This window comes from Leopardus geoffroyi, chromosome D1 (assembly GCF_018350155.1).
Source record: "Leopardus geoffroyi isolate Oge1 chromosome D1, O.geoffroyi_Oge1_pat1.0, whole genome shotgun sequence".
Lineage (NCBI taxonomy): Eukaryota > Metazoa > Chordata > Mammalia > Carnivora > Felidae > Leopardus > Leopardus geoffroyi.
This window is the reverse complement of record NC_059329.1, coordinates 21,644,107-21,656,281: the sequence shown is the minus strand read 5'-3', so window position 1 is coordinate 21,656,281 and position 12,175 is coordinate 21,644,107. Positions and strand designations below refer to the sequence as shown.

Sequence of the window (12,175 nt, the reverse complement as noted above, 5' to 3'; positions counted from 1 at the left end):
AGAAGGGACTCTAACTTAGAAAACCTAAATTCTTTATTAAGTGAAGCTCCCCTGTGTTCTTTGGTATGGATTCCCCGCGCGTGCGCACAGCCTCACATACTCTCACACAAGGGCCCTGCTCCCTCACGCAGACCCCATGCCAAGATTCTCTGAGGAAATAGATTCTTGACGTTTCTTCATTAATTCAAGAATGTGGCATAAAGGTTACAAAATGAACACAGGCGAGCAGCTGCTTTGATGGTGAACGGCCTGTCCCCAGGGAGGCAGTGGTACACTCTTTCCACCGCAGCAGCCTTAATGACTTCAAATACCTTGGTATTCATTTACATCCTCATTTAAATACTTGGTAGGAAAATAATTACACTGAGGTGTTTGATGAGATGAAATTTGATCTCAGCAGATGGAGTAAGGCTTCCCCTTTCATCAGCGGGGGAAACCAAGTGTCATTTAAATGAAAATCTTCCTGAAATCTCTTTATTCCTAAATTTGCTGCCCATATCCCCGAGGAAATGCTTCCATCAAGAAGGCTTGGTGAGATTGGGAAAGGATACCAATTTCAGAAGTAATTGTCATCAGGTACAGCAAGAATTTTCCCCCACTCCCAAGTGTTTTTTTAAACGCTTGCTGTGGCTTTCAGGTTTTGGCTTGAGATAATACACAAATGTGAATTTGAAAATGGAAGTTTTTCCCGGCCGGTGTTTTGGATCCAGGTCTGTGTGCTGGTGACACGGGAGAGTGCCAAACACCGCAACCCTGTCGGCCTTGAATAGTCCACCGCGCTAGCAACGGGCCTATGAGACAAGTAGCATGTTCACCCGTACCCGCCTCCCCAAGCTGGCATCTCACTGCGATGCGGCACTTGAGTTCCCAGGCAGTGCGGAAGCTAGTGTGGGAGGAGAGAAGGAAAGCAGTTTCATCCACCGTTTCCATGGAAGCAGCATACCATCCTTAGTGCTCAGAGAGGAGCTGGTTTCAAGGGAGGTGACTTTTTACAGGTACTTGCTGCCGAAAAATAATTTTCCTGCCAGAATAGACTGTGAGTGCTTTAGCCTGTTTTCACTCTTGACTGTTTATTTTACGTTTCGCTTGCCGGGCAAGATTTTGCACAAACGTGTCTGGATTTCCTATGGAATTTTCCCCGAGAACGTATGTAGTCTGTCCTGATAGCGTGAAGACCAGCGTCCCCCACCGGCTAGAGCTGCTGTTACCCAGGGGGCACTTCAAGGCTGTGGCTCCCGTAGTGATCCGAGAGACATTTTACTTGCATCTGGCTGTCTTATTGGCCACAGCAGGCTCAGTGGCAAGTCAAAAGGCGATTCAAGGGGGCAGTCTATTTCATTGAAATGCCCTGTGGGGGCACTCTGGCTGCTCCAGGGTTTCTCTTACACTGTGGACTGGAGGGCCAGCTGTATTCTGTGTGGTGGGTGGGAGGAAAGGGGAGCCAGCTGCACACTCGGTGGCTAGCAGCCAATGGAAAGTATCCCAGCCTCCTGCGCTCTCGATGTGGCAGTCCTGTCAGCTGGAGCTCTTGTTCCCTGAGGCCAATGATAACTGGGCTTCCCGATGCGCCTGTTAGCCCTTTGTTTTGGGAAAACCAGACTAGTCCAGGGTGGGGTGGGGGGATAGAGAAGACAAGAAAAAGGCACCCAAATTACAAAACAAATCAATACATTTACAATCTATATTCTTCGTAAAAGAAAAGAAAAGCATAACTCAAAAATCAGGATGGAAGGAACTGGCACTTTTGTATAAGCTCACAGAGGAATGACTAACAAAGAAACTACTCAGTATAATGCAGTCTCGTCCAGAAAAGCTCCAAGCCATTCCTGTCATACTCTTGGCAACTGGTGAGGTTTTGTGAAGGGATCTGGGAAGAAGTGGGGTCTTTGGGTGGACACTTTTCTTTGTCTGCAGCCATGCTGAACATCACCTTTCAGACTGCCCTGTCTTCTGTGCCTTTCTTGAGTGATTGGGCAGGATGAGATGAGAATATAAACATTTGAGATATTTCAGTATGTCTTAGTACTTCGAACAATCATCTCTCAGGTGTGTTCCTTTTGAAGACACCTCTCTTCTGTCTTATGGATTACACACACCTACCTCCCCCTGGCCTTTTGAGCTCCATTTTGGAGAGACGTGAATGCTATGGTTTTGTGTTATCAGTTACTTTTTCTGACTAGAAGCATTTTAGTTTCAAGATACTACAGTGGGTCTAGTTGACAGTTGATCTTTAGCCTAAACCTCATCCAATTCAGACTTGCTCCTTGAGATCTCAAATTTCAGGGTATTCCTACCTTCTTTGGGAACAGGATTCACCATGGTCTGTGTTTGTCAAGGTGTATCAAGGTGATTCAGAGCAGCCCATCACTGGTTTGGGTTATTTATTTGATCTTGGTTTATGAAGGCTCAGAAGAGCTCAGAGGTTGGGTAGTGTTTACTAAGAGGTGGTAGGCTAGTTGGCCGCCCACTAGGTTGATGTAAGAAATGACATTCCTGTCTGTTTTCCTAGATATTCAATGCGACAAGAGAGCTGTCTAACACTGAGGCCTATCAGTCTGTCCGCATCTTCTCTGTGTCGCTCACTGAGGCAGAGCAGGAACTGGAGGACCTGGCCAAGGTTGACTTGCAGTGGTCTAAGCCCACCTCAGGTGAGTGACTGTGGAACGTGTACCATCTCTTGCGTACTGGGTCAGTGCCCTGAATTTGGTTCTGATCTATTTATTAGGATTCAGCCACCCTTATACTCATTTCTCGTTGACTCTCCACCCGAGTTCTGGGGGTAGCCACTTCATGCATTTCTTCCCAAGATTCCCCCCTGCTATGAGCAGATGACACTTCCTTCAGCTTCACTGAACAGACTGAGGCCACTCACATGAGCTCTGCCAGCATCTCTCAACACTGCCTCAATGCTCTTCTCTTTTTCTCTTCCTTCCTTTGTTTCTGTGTCTGAACACAGCTGAGTGCTGTCCTTTCAGGGCTACCTGTGATGTGGGTGCTTCCCCTTCCAGGGCCTTCTACCCCTCGAGCTCTGGTCTTTCACCCCCATGTCCATTCAGCACAAAATCTTTATTTCCCACCTGTTCTGTGTCAGGCTTTGTGCTGGGCCCCAAGGACACAGCAGTGAGCAGGACAGACACAGGCTCTGCTCTCAGATTCTGCCTTTCTTTTACTCTAAGCAGACAAAACAAAACAAAACAAAACACACACACAAACATGACAACCCCCCTTCTCATGGTGTCTCACCACTCTCCTTTGCTCTGTTAAACTTTTCTAGAGTATTTTCTGTCCTCATTCTTTTCACTGCCTTTTCTGTGTTCACTCTTGGTAATTTGTCTTCTTCCACCTCAACAACTTGTTCACCTCAAGGCTGCTGCTGTTCTTCCAGTTATACACTCGGGAACACTCTAGCCCTTGACCCTGCTGAAGGACACCTGTTCTCATTGAGCTTGTATTCCAGTGCGGAGGAATACAGGAAATGCTTAATACAATTAGTAAATTCTATACAAAGTGTCTGGTCCTCAGTATTACACTATCTGAATTCTCCCTATGAGAACTCAGGAACTGAAGAGATTTGGGTAAATTTTTGGATAAATCTCTTGGTCTATGAACTCTCCTTACATGGTATCCCAAACTCAGGAATCAGTTAGGTTTGGATAATATATTATACCTTCCTATTATCCCCCTTTTACTCTCTGAACTCTGAGACCGAATACATTTTTGGGGATCAAGGGATAGGGTAGATGGGGGTGTAAGCTAATGAGACGGAACTATATAAATAAAATACATCAGGGGAGGGGGTGCAGTAGGACTGTTGGGGGCTGGGATGGGGTCGTGGTTTCTCGTTGAGGGTGGCCATGGGGGTCTCAGTTGAGAAAGGCGACGTTTCGGTGATCAGCTGGCAGAGGCGAGGCAAGCAGGTATCTGGGGAGGAACACAGTAGGTCAAGTCGCTGTCATATTCCAAATCTCTGCCACCTCCTCTGCTGTTGTCATGTCACGTCTCTCTGACTGCAGCGGGGAAGGTTGGCCGGTATGAAGGAGCCGCCTCTGATCTAATCATGGTACTCCTCCTGTCTCAATGTCCTCAACCCCAGTCACCTCTACAAAGTCCCCTTAGCCACTTCGGGTCACACACCCATAGGTTGCAGGCATTAGGGTGTGAACATCTTTGGAAGGCTGTTCTGCCTTCCACACATTCTCATTCCCAAGCCTTTTCAGTGGCTTTCTGTTTTCTCTCCTCCAAGATGTGATTCCCCTCCTGTCTTATCTTCCACTCGTCCCCTTTTGTGGTCTAGGCTCCAGTCACATACTTTTCAACATTTTTCCTACTCTGTGTCCTTTTTTAATATATTGTTTCCTCTGGATAGAATGCCAGCCCTGCATTCCCTTTCCCTTCCTTCTTATTTACCTTTTCCTTATACTTAACTGTCAGTGGACCCACCTTTATACCAGCTACCCACAGCCACCCGGCACCAGCCAGTGAATTTACTGACTCTGCATTAGGTACTAGACATCGGGGATCCAGAAGTGAAGAAGATAAGGGCCCTGCCTTCGAGTAGCTAATAGTTAAGTGGGGGTAAGGAAAACACTGTGAATAGAAGATTAATGGAAGCACAGGAGAGGGGGTCATTCTTAGACTTTTTGTGATCTGCCTTTCATTTGATATTCTTTCTTTTGCTGTTAAAACCCCTTACCACCTGTTTGTACCTCCTGAGGCACTTAACCATATTGGGTCGTCTATTTTATTCAGCTGAATGTCTTATTCTGTAGAATGTAAGAGCTATGAGGAGAGGCTCCATGTCTCTCCATATCTCTTTATTCACTGTATCCCAGCCATCTAGAAGCGCCTGGCACCTAGAAGGCGCTCACTCAGTTTCACAGTTCATTTGAAATTTCTTTGAATTCCCAGTATTACACTGTCAACTTTTTGAGTGCTCGCATTGTAGAGAGTTTGGATCTTTTGCAGTGCCAACCTGGTGACTTATATGTAAAATACTATGTTTCTGTCATTTTTTCTTTAACTTTTTCTGACCAGAAAACTTAGGCCATGGAGTTTTCAAGTACATGTCAGCAGTGTGCTGGCTCTTTGGGCGTAACCTGTATGACACATTGCATTATCCCATTGGGCTGATCTCCTCCTCGTGGGGTGGGACACCCATTGAAGCCTGGTCTTCTGGAAGGTCACTGAAAACCTGTGGTGTTCCTACACGAGGGTAAGAAATCATCCTGAAGTCTGGGAGAAAGCCTTGGAAATTATGTAAGAGAGAAGGATCATGGTTTCCTTTGGGGAGCCAAATCTGTGTTGAATGTCCAAATATGTATTGAATGTATGTAACTTATTCTGTGAACATGTATGGTATTCTTTTTTTTAAAGTTTATTTATTTTTGAGAGAGAAAGAGCGTGAGAGAGCGTGTGAATGAGTTGGGGAGGGGCAGGGAGAGAATCCCAAGCAGGTCCTGAGCTGTCAGCACAGGGCCTGATGTGGACTTTTTACTCACAAACTGTGAGATCATGACCTGAGCTGAAACCAAGAGTCAGACCCTTTACCAACTGAGCCACCCAGGTGCCACCGTAAGGTATTATTTTTATTGTCATCAGCACCACGATTATCTGAGAATATGTCAGGAAGCAATTATGATCCTTTTCCTTAATAATAGCGATAGCTAATACTTACTGAAAGCTTTCTCTTTGTTGGATACTGTTATCATCACTTTATATGTATGAGTTCACTTAATACTCCCAACAACCTCTACAAGTGTAGATACTGTTAAGATACTAAACTACTAAGCTTAAGTCTCAGAGGGGTTTAGTAACTTGCTCATGGCTACAGCTGGTAAGTGGCAAAGTCTGGCTTCAATGTCTGTGCTCTTAACCACTGTGCTCTATTGTCCATGAGAATAAACACTGTAACATGAAGAACAAATATTCATGTAATCAAAGAGATGTATTAGTATATTGATTATGAAAGCACGATCAGGAAAAGCTGGATCAGGAAGAACACATGGGGTGGGGAAGAAAGGAATAGTTATTAAAATCCTGACACTGATATTAACACAGAGATTAATAGTCTGTGAACTGTTTTCATAAATATTATGTCATTAAATCTGGGAAGGGCCCTGGAGAGAGGCTGAACTTCAGCTCGTGGTATAGCTTAGGTAAAGTCATGCCTGTCGGGGAGGGAAGACCTTCCACTTTGGGACTGACAGAATGGCCTAGGTAGAGTGGGAGGGATCTAGATAGAGCCAGGCTTCCCAGGTCTCTGGGGACGTGAAGGGATGCCATCAAGGGTGTGGGGAAGTGGGCATTCTCATCCACACCTCCCATGAGTATAAATTCATATACGTATTTTACAGAGAAGTTTAGGAACACGTTTAAAGCTTTGAAAAAAATGTGCCCTTTGACCCAGCAATGTCATTTCTGGGCACTTATCTTAAGGAAATAAGCCTATATGCAGTGATTTTAGCTATAAGGAAGATAAGCAAAAAGCTTAAAAAAATCCAAGTGTGCATCAACTGAGTACTAGTTAAGTAAATTTATTGTCTGCATGAGACACTCACAATAAAATACTCCTCTTCTCTGGTTTTAGTGACCTTATCTGGAAACTGGGATGGCCCCCTCCGAACTTGTACTGACTGATACATTTATCCTGGGAAGAACCTGGAAAGATATGAAAGTTGGAGGCTATTCAACATGTTTTCATGGGAAACAGAGTGGTTCGGTCTAATCTTGTGTTGCTATCATCAGACGTTTACCCCAGATGAAAGTTGGATAGACACCCAGTTTAGGGTACTTGTGCTTCTTATCAATTTTAGGTTCACTCAGTCTGATTCTGTAACTGGTCCCAGTAAGAACTCTGTTCTCTGGAATGCCATGATCCATCCACTACATAATATGACTCTGAAAGGGATGATATGGTACCAGGGTGAGTATTAATTTGTTGTTTCTCCATTGTATTAGTTAGCTTTTGCTGTGTAACAAACCAGCCCAGGATTTAGGGACTTAAAACAATAATAGTTTTATTTGGCTCCCCATTTGGTGGGTTATTGGGGTAGTTTTCCTGTATCGACTACTTTGGTTAATTTCTTTTGGGATCTTTTATGTGTCTTTGGCCACCCGGCAGGTGTCTGGTGGCTGGATGGTCTCGGCTGGCCTCTCCCTCCTGTCTGTTGACTGCTGGAACACCCTGGTACTCAAGTGGTCCCTTATCCTTCAGCAAATTAATTCAGATTCTTTATCATTTACACAGCAGCCTCAGGGTTGCAAGTATATCAAGAGAGAGCAAACCCCAGAGCTGAAGCACTCTTCAAACCTCTGCTTGCATCATGTTTGCTGATGCCTCCTTGGCCAGAGCAAGTGACAAGGCCAGTCCAGAGAGACTGCAGGAAGACTCATTCCCTAAGGGCACGGGTAGAAGTTGGGGAATAATGTGTGGCCATGTTTGCATCTACCCCAACCCCCTCTCATAATCTGGACTGTTTTTAGGGGAGTCCAATATAAATGTTAACAGGGACCTGTACAATTGCACATTCCCTGCGCTCATTGAAGACTGGCGTCAAGTCTTCCACCGTGGCTCCCAGGGGCAGACAGAGCGTTTCTTCCCATTTGGATTTGTCCAGGTATGTGTTGAGAGGGAGCAGGTTTTGGGTATTGGGGTGGGGGTGTCCTGTGGAGGTCTCTTTCCTGGAATCCATATTCCTTTTTTTGCCCTCATAGTCTGCTGGTCAAGAACTAACTGTAAGACTTAATTCATCTCAGTTCACTGATGGGACAATTACATCTTCAAAAAAAGTTAATAAGTAATATTTCTTTTATATAACATTATTTTTTTAATGTTCATTTATTTTGAGAGGGACAGAACGCAAGTAGGGGAGGGGCAGGGAGAGAGGGAGACACAGAATCTGAAGCAGGCTCCAGGCTCCTAACTATCAGCACAGAGCCGGACACAGGGCTTGAACTCATGAACCATGAGATCATGACCTGAGTGGAAGTTGGACGCTTAACCAACTAAGCCACCTAGGCGCCCCAGTAATATTTCTTATTAAAAAACGAATACATATGTGTTCATTATAGATATTTAAAAGATAAGCAAAAAAAAAAAAAGCTAAAACGTTTCCAATTGCACAATCCAGAATCTGTTCATGTATTTTCGCAGGAGGATCCATACCATAATACTGTACCATATCTTGCTGCTTCTCTCTCTCTCTCTTTTTTAAGTTAATTTATTTTGAAAGAGATAAAAAGCAAGTAGGGGAGGGTCAGAGAGAGAGGGACAGAGAATCCCAAGCAGGCTGCATGCTATCAGCGCAGAGCCCCATGCGGGGCTCAAAAATATGAACTGTGAGATCATGACCTGAGCCGAAATCAAGAGTCGGGCGCTTAACCCACTGAGCCACCCAGGCGCCCCTTGCTTCTTCTCTTCATATGTATTGCGAACATTTTTTCATGCCAATAAATATATTTTTAAGTTTATTTATTTATTTTGAGAGAGGGAGAGAGAGAGAAAGGGAGAACATGCAGGGAGGGGCAGAGAGAGAGGGAGAGAGAGAATCCCAAGCAGGCTCTGCTGTGTCGGCATGAAGCCCGATGTGGGGCTCAAACCCACAAACCATGAGATCACGACCTGATCCAAAACCAAGAGTTGGGTGCTCAACCGACTGAGCCACCCAGATGCCCCTCATGCCAATGAATATTAATCTTGAGCACAATTTATAATGATTGCAGAATACTTTGAAATATGGTTGTATTGCAGTTTATTTAACTAGTTCTCAAGAAATGGACCCTTCGGTTGCTTTAAACATGTTGCTTTTGTAAGCAGTGGTGCGTTGATTGTCCTTGTAGCTAAATCACTGCATGCGTGCTTAATTCTTTCCATAAGATAAATTCCCAGAAATGAAATTGCTGCATTAAATTGAACATTAATTTGAACGTGTCCTCAGGTTTCTCTGTAGAAATTTATGAATTTGTGTTCAGTGTGTACTCTTAGCAGCTATGTGTGTACTTGGCCATGCCCTCCCTAACTTGGTGCTGTCCTTTCCAGCCCCTGTAGTGAACCTTGGTCTCTCACCCCCAGCCCACTGCCCCTGCTCTTTGCTTGGAGCACCCTTTCTCTCCTGCACTCTCCTGACCAACTTTGTCCTTTAGATCTCAGCCTGGACATCAGTTAGGAAGCCTTCTGTGACTGTCCAGCATCTGGGATGCACCACCTCCTTTCCCCCAATGGGTAATTTCTTAGCACCCTCTCCTTCCCCCATTTTCCTTGCATGTCAGTCGCACACGGCATCATGTTTTCCTGCATCACACTTGTATCTCGGGACCTAACTGGTCAGCAGTTATTAAATATGGTCTAACACATAAATGAAAAAATATATCAAGAGAAATCACACTTTTAATTAGTGGCAACTAGACAGAAGGATTCTGCTCTCGTCCTCGCCTAAAAGGAATGAACGTATTTAACCAAGTTGATGATGGCTTTGCCTTACCTGTTCACATGACTCCTCCAAGACTTACACTCTTTATCAGGGTGGTAAGCGGTGACTCTTCTGAAATACAGGAAATGAAACAAGTAAGGTGTTAGAAAAGTGGGGCCCAGCTCACAACATACTAATGGAACAGGCTTTCAGATTTGAATTGGACACGTGCTTCCAGATGTCTGCCTCTGCACGTCCCGCAGATACCTTCTGCTCACCGTCCTCACGTGTCTTCTACCTTGTCTTATTGCACCACGCCTTTTCTTGGATGAGGACTTTTATGGACCTTCTTTCCACTTATACTGACTTTACAACCATTTTCTTTCTTCCTTCTTACCTTTGTTTTGACTTCGAAACCAGATTATTCTACTCATTATTGTCAAAATAGCCAGCCCTGTCAGCAGATCTGTATTTCTGGTGGTGGAAACTACATCTGGACTTCTGAGGTTCTTTTTCATCTTTGCCGTGTAGATGGTGATTTGAATGTGACTCCAGCCAATTCAGACCGTGTGTTGTATGCTGCTTATATGCCGTGAACTGTGTGAGGTGCTAGAGATACAGTGCGAATCAGAGAGACCTGGTCATTGCCCTTAGGCCTTACTGTTTGGCAGGAGTCCCTCAGACTCGGGGCTTTAACTGATCACCATCGACAAAAATATGTTGGTTACTTGTGGAAAACTGGGAGCACAAACATATACCTTTGAAGAGAAATAACCACATATGGCAAAATAATGGTTCAGCGCATGGATCTGCAGCTAGTCTGCGTGGATTCACATCTCAGCCCTGACGCTCCTTCGGCTCTGTGATTTTGAGCCAGATATTAAAAAGGGAGATTATTATTTTAAGTATTGAATGAGCTAACTCATGTAAAGCCTGGCACATGCCAGATAATGTTCATCAGTGAGAGAAGTCAGAAAATCTGGGGGTGGGGGGGACAGTTGGTCTGCAAGGAAAGATGAATTGGCTTTGTAGAGGTGTTGAATTTGAAATGATGGTTGCAATAACTAAAGCACGGTTAGAGACGCAGGACTCAAGCTCAGCAGAATGCCCCGGGCCGGACACACGTATCTGAGAGTTGTTAGTAGTGAGGTGACCGGAAGCATGGGAGGGAAAGAAGACCAGGAGGCTAGGGAGTCCTGAGGAGATGCTTTTGTATAGCGGGTGTGGAGCAACGGGAGTGACGTGCAAAATACATACAGTATGCTATTGTAAAGTCTTCTGAATGGGGCCCCTTTTATATTCTTTGGCTATTATATGCCTTCATTAGCGGTGGTATTTCTACTAATCGCTGTGGGAGACTGAATGGCACCCTAGCGGATCTCAGAGTAGGGAAAACAAGAATTTCATTTGGGTATGGAGTATGCTGGTGCCTCCATGTGGCCACTGCGTCATAGTGCAAGCGAGTCAAGTGCACCTGTCAAGTGCGAGTGCGTGGTGAAACTGGAGAATTGCTGCAGGAATTCTCCACAAACGGCCATTTGGAGACCACTTCCTTGGCTTGAGCGGCTGTGTAAGCATCTCTCCGTGTTGGGCCTCAGCCTCGTACTTACCCTCCTAGACTCTTTCTGGTGGCTCTGCTGCTGTGATCCTCCTCATGGCACTGGCTGCCGAGCATGATTCCACTTTCAGTCTGTTGGGTGTTGTGTGGGAAGAAGCAGTGTTGCTCACTGGGTCTTCTCGTGAAATTCCATTGTGAAGCTTCAGCACCTTTTATCATTTCGTATGTGAAAGCAGATTTGCCAAGAGATAAGAGAACTGGAAATGTCCCCTTAGTTCCAGATCACGTCCCTTCTGCTGCTGTTGCAACCTCACCAGTGTTTTCCTGATGATTTTCTAGTCTTTCTGGAACAGGTCAAGAAGCAGAAAACTCCCTGTTTTCAAGCCTTCATTTGGCCACGTTTGTCCAGGATGATCTCAGGTATTTGCTGGCCATGGGAGTGAGAAGGCTGTGGGGAGCACTCTCTTCATCATGTAGCTCCCCTGATGGGGACAGAAGATTTCAAACGGGGCCCAAAGACAGTGGTTGCTCGCCCAGGATGTTTGCCAGCTTGTGGTTTGACTTACTGTTAGATCATGGTTTGTAAAAGAGGGATAATAGGTTGATGCCTCTCATTGCCTGGACTGTGGCTAAGAATAAGTTGCAGTCTACATCAGAGAACATGGTGATATAAATATCAGAGAATTAAGGAAGGAGGAAAGAGTGGGACCACATGCGTCATAGTAGTATTGGAGAATTTTTCTGGTAGTCTCTGTCCTTTGCAGGAGTAGGAGTCTATCAATTTTTAAAAATTAAATTTTTTTTTCTTTGAGAGAGAGGGAGAGACAAAGGTAGAGGGAGAGAGAGAGAGATAGAGAGAGAGAGAGAGAGAGAGAGAAATTGAATCCTAAGCACGCTCTGTGCTCAGTGCGGAGCCCAACACCAGACTCAATCCCACGACTCTGGCATCACAACCTGAGCCAAAATCGAGAGTCGTATGCTCAATGAACTGAGCCACCCAGGCATTCCAGGAGTCTATCAATTTCAAGTTTAGATGAAAGTGTTTACTCAGTATGTTGCAGAGTCAGACAGCTTCTTACTACCTTTACTGCTCCTGCACTAGTGTAAGGCGCCATCATCTCTTCCTTGAAATATTGCCTCCTTACTGGTCTTCCTGCTTCTACCTTTCTACCCCCTTTAGGATATTCTCAACATTTAAGTTAAAGTGATC

At 45.0% G+C, this 12,175-nt stretch overlaps 1 protein-coding gene and 1 long non-coding RNA gene across 6 annotated transcripts in view; one reads left to right on the top strand and one right to left on the bottom strand.

Annotated features, from left to right (window-relative positions):
* SIAE (sialic acid acetylesterase) overlaps positions 1-12,175 on the top strand; it is a 41,756-nt gene that overhangs the window by 19,612 nt on the left and 9,969 nt on the right. For all 5 annotated transcript variants that reach the window (XR_006713855.1, XR_006713854.1, XR_006713857.1 and 2 more), the window contains 4 exons: positions 2,510-2,648; positions 5,035-5,212; positions 6,813-6,922; positions 7,483-7,616. Coding sequence is in view for 1 of the 5 variants with exons in the window: in XM_045483298.1 (XP_045339254.1) it covers positions 2,510-2,648; positions 5,035-5,212; positions 6,813-6,922; positions 7,483-7,616 (561 nt within the window). In the remaining 4 variants the exon portion in view is untranslated. The remainder of the gene's footprint in view (positions 1-2,509; positions 2,649-5,034; positions 5,213-6,812; positions 6,923-7,482; positions 7,617-12,175) is intronic.
* Positions 3,632-11,111, bottom strand: LOC123600869. Its single transcript, XR_006713858.1, has 3 exons — positions 11,018-11,111; positions 9,480-9,536; positions 3,632-3,921 (listed from the first exon to the last, which is right to left on the bottom strand). It is a non-coding gene; the product is annotated as an uncharacterized LOC123600869 (long non-coding RNA).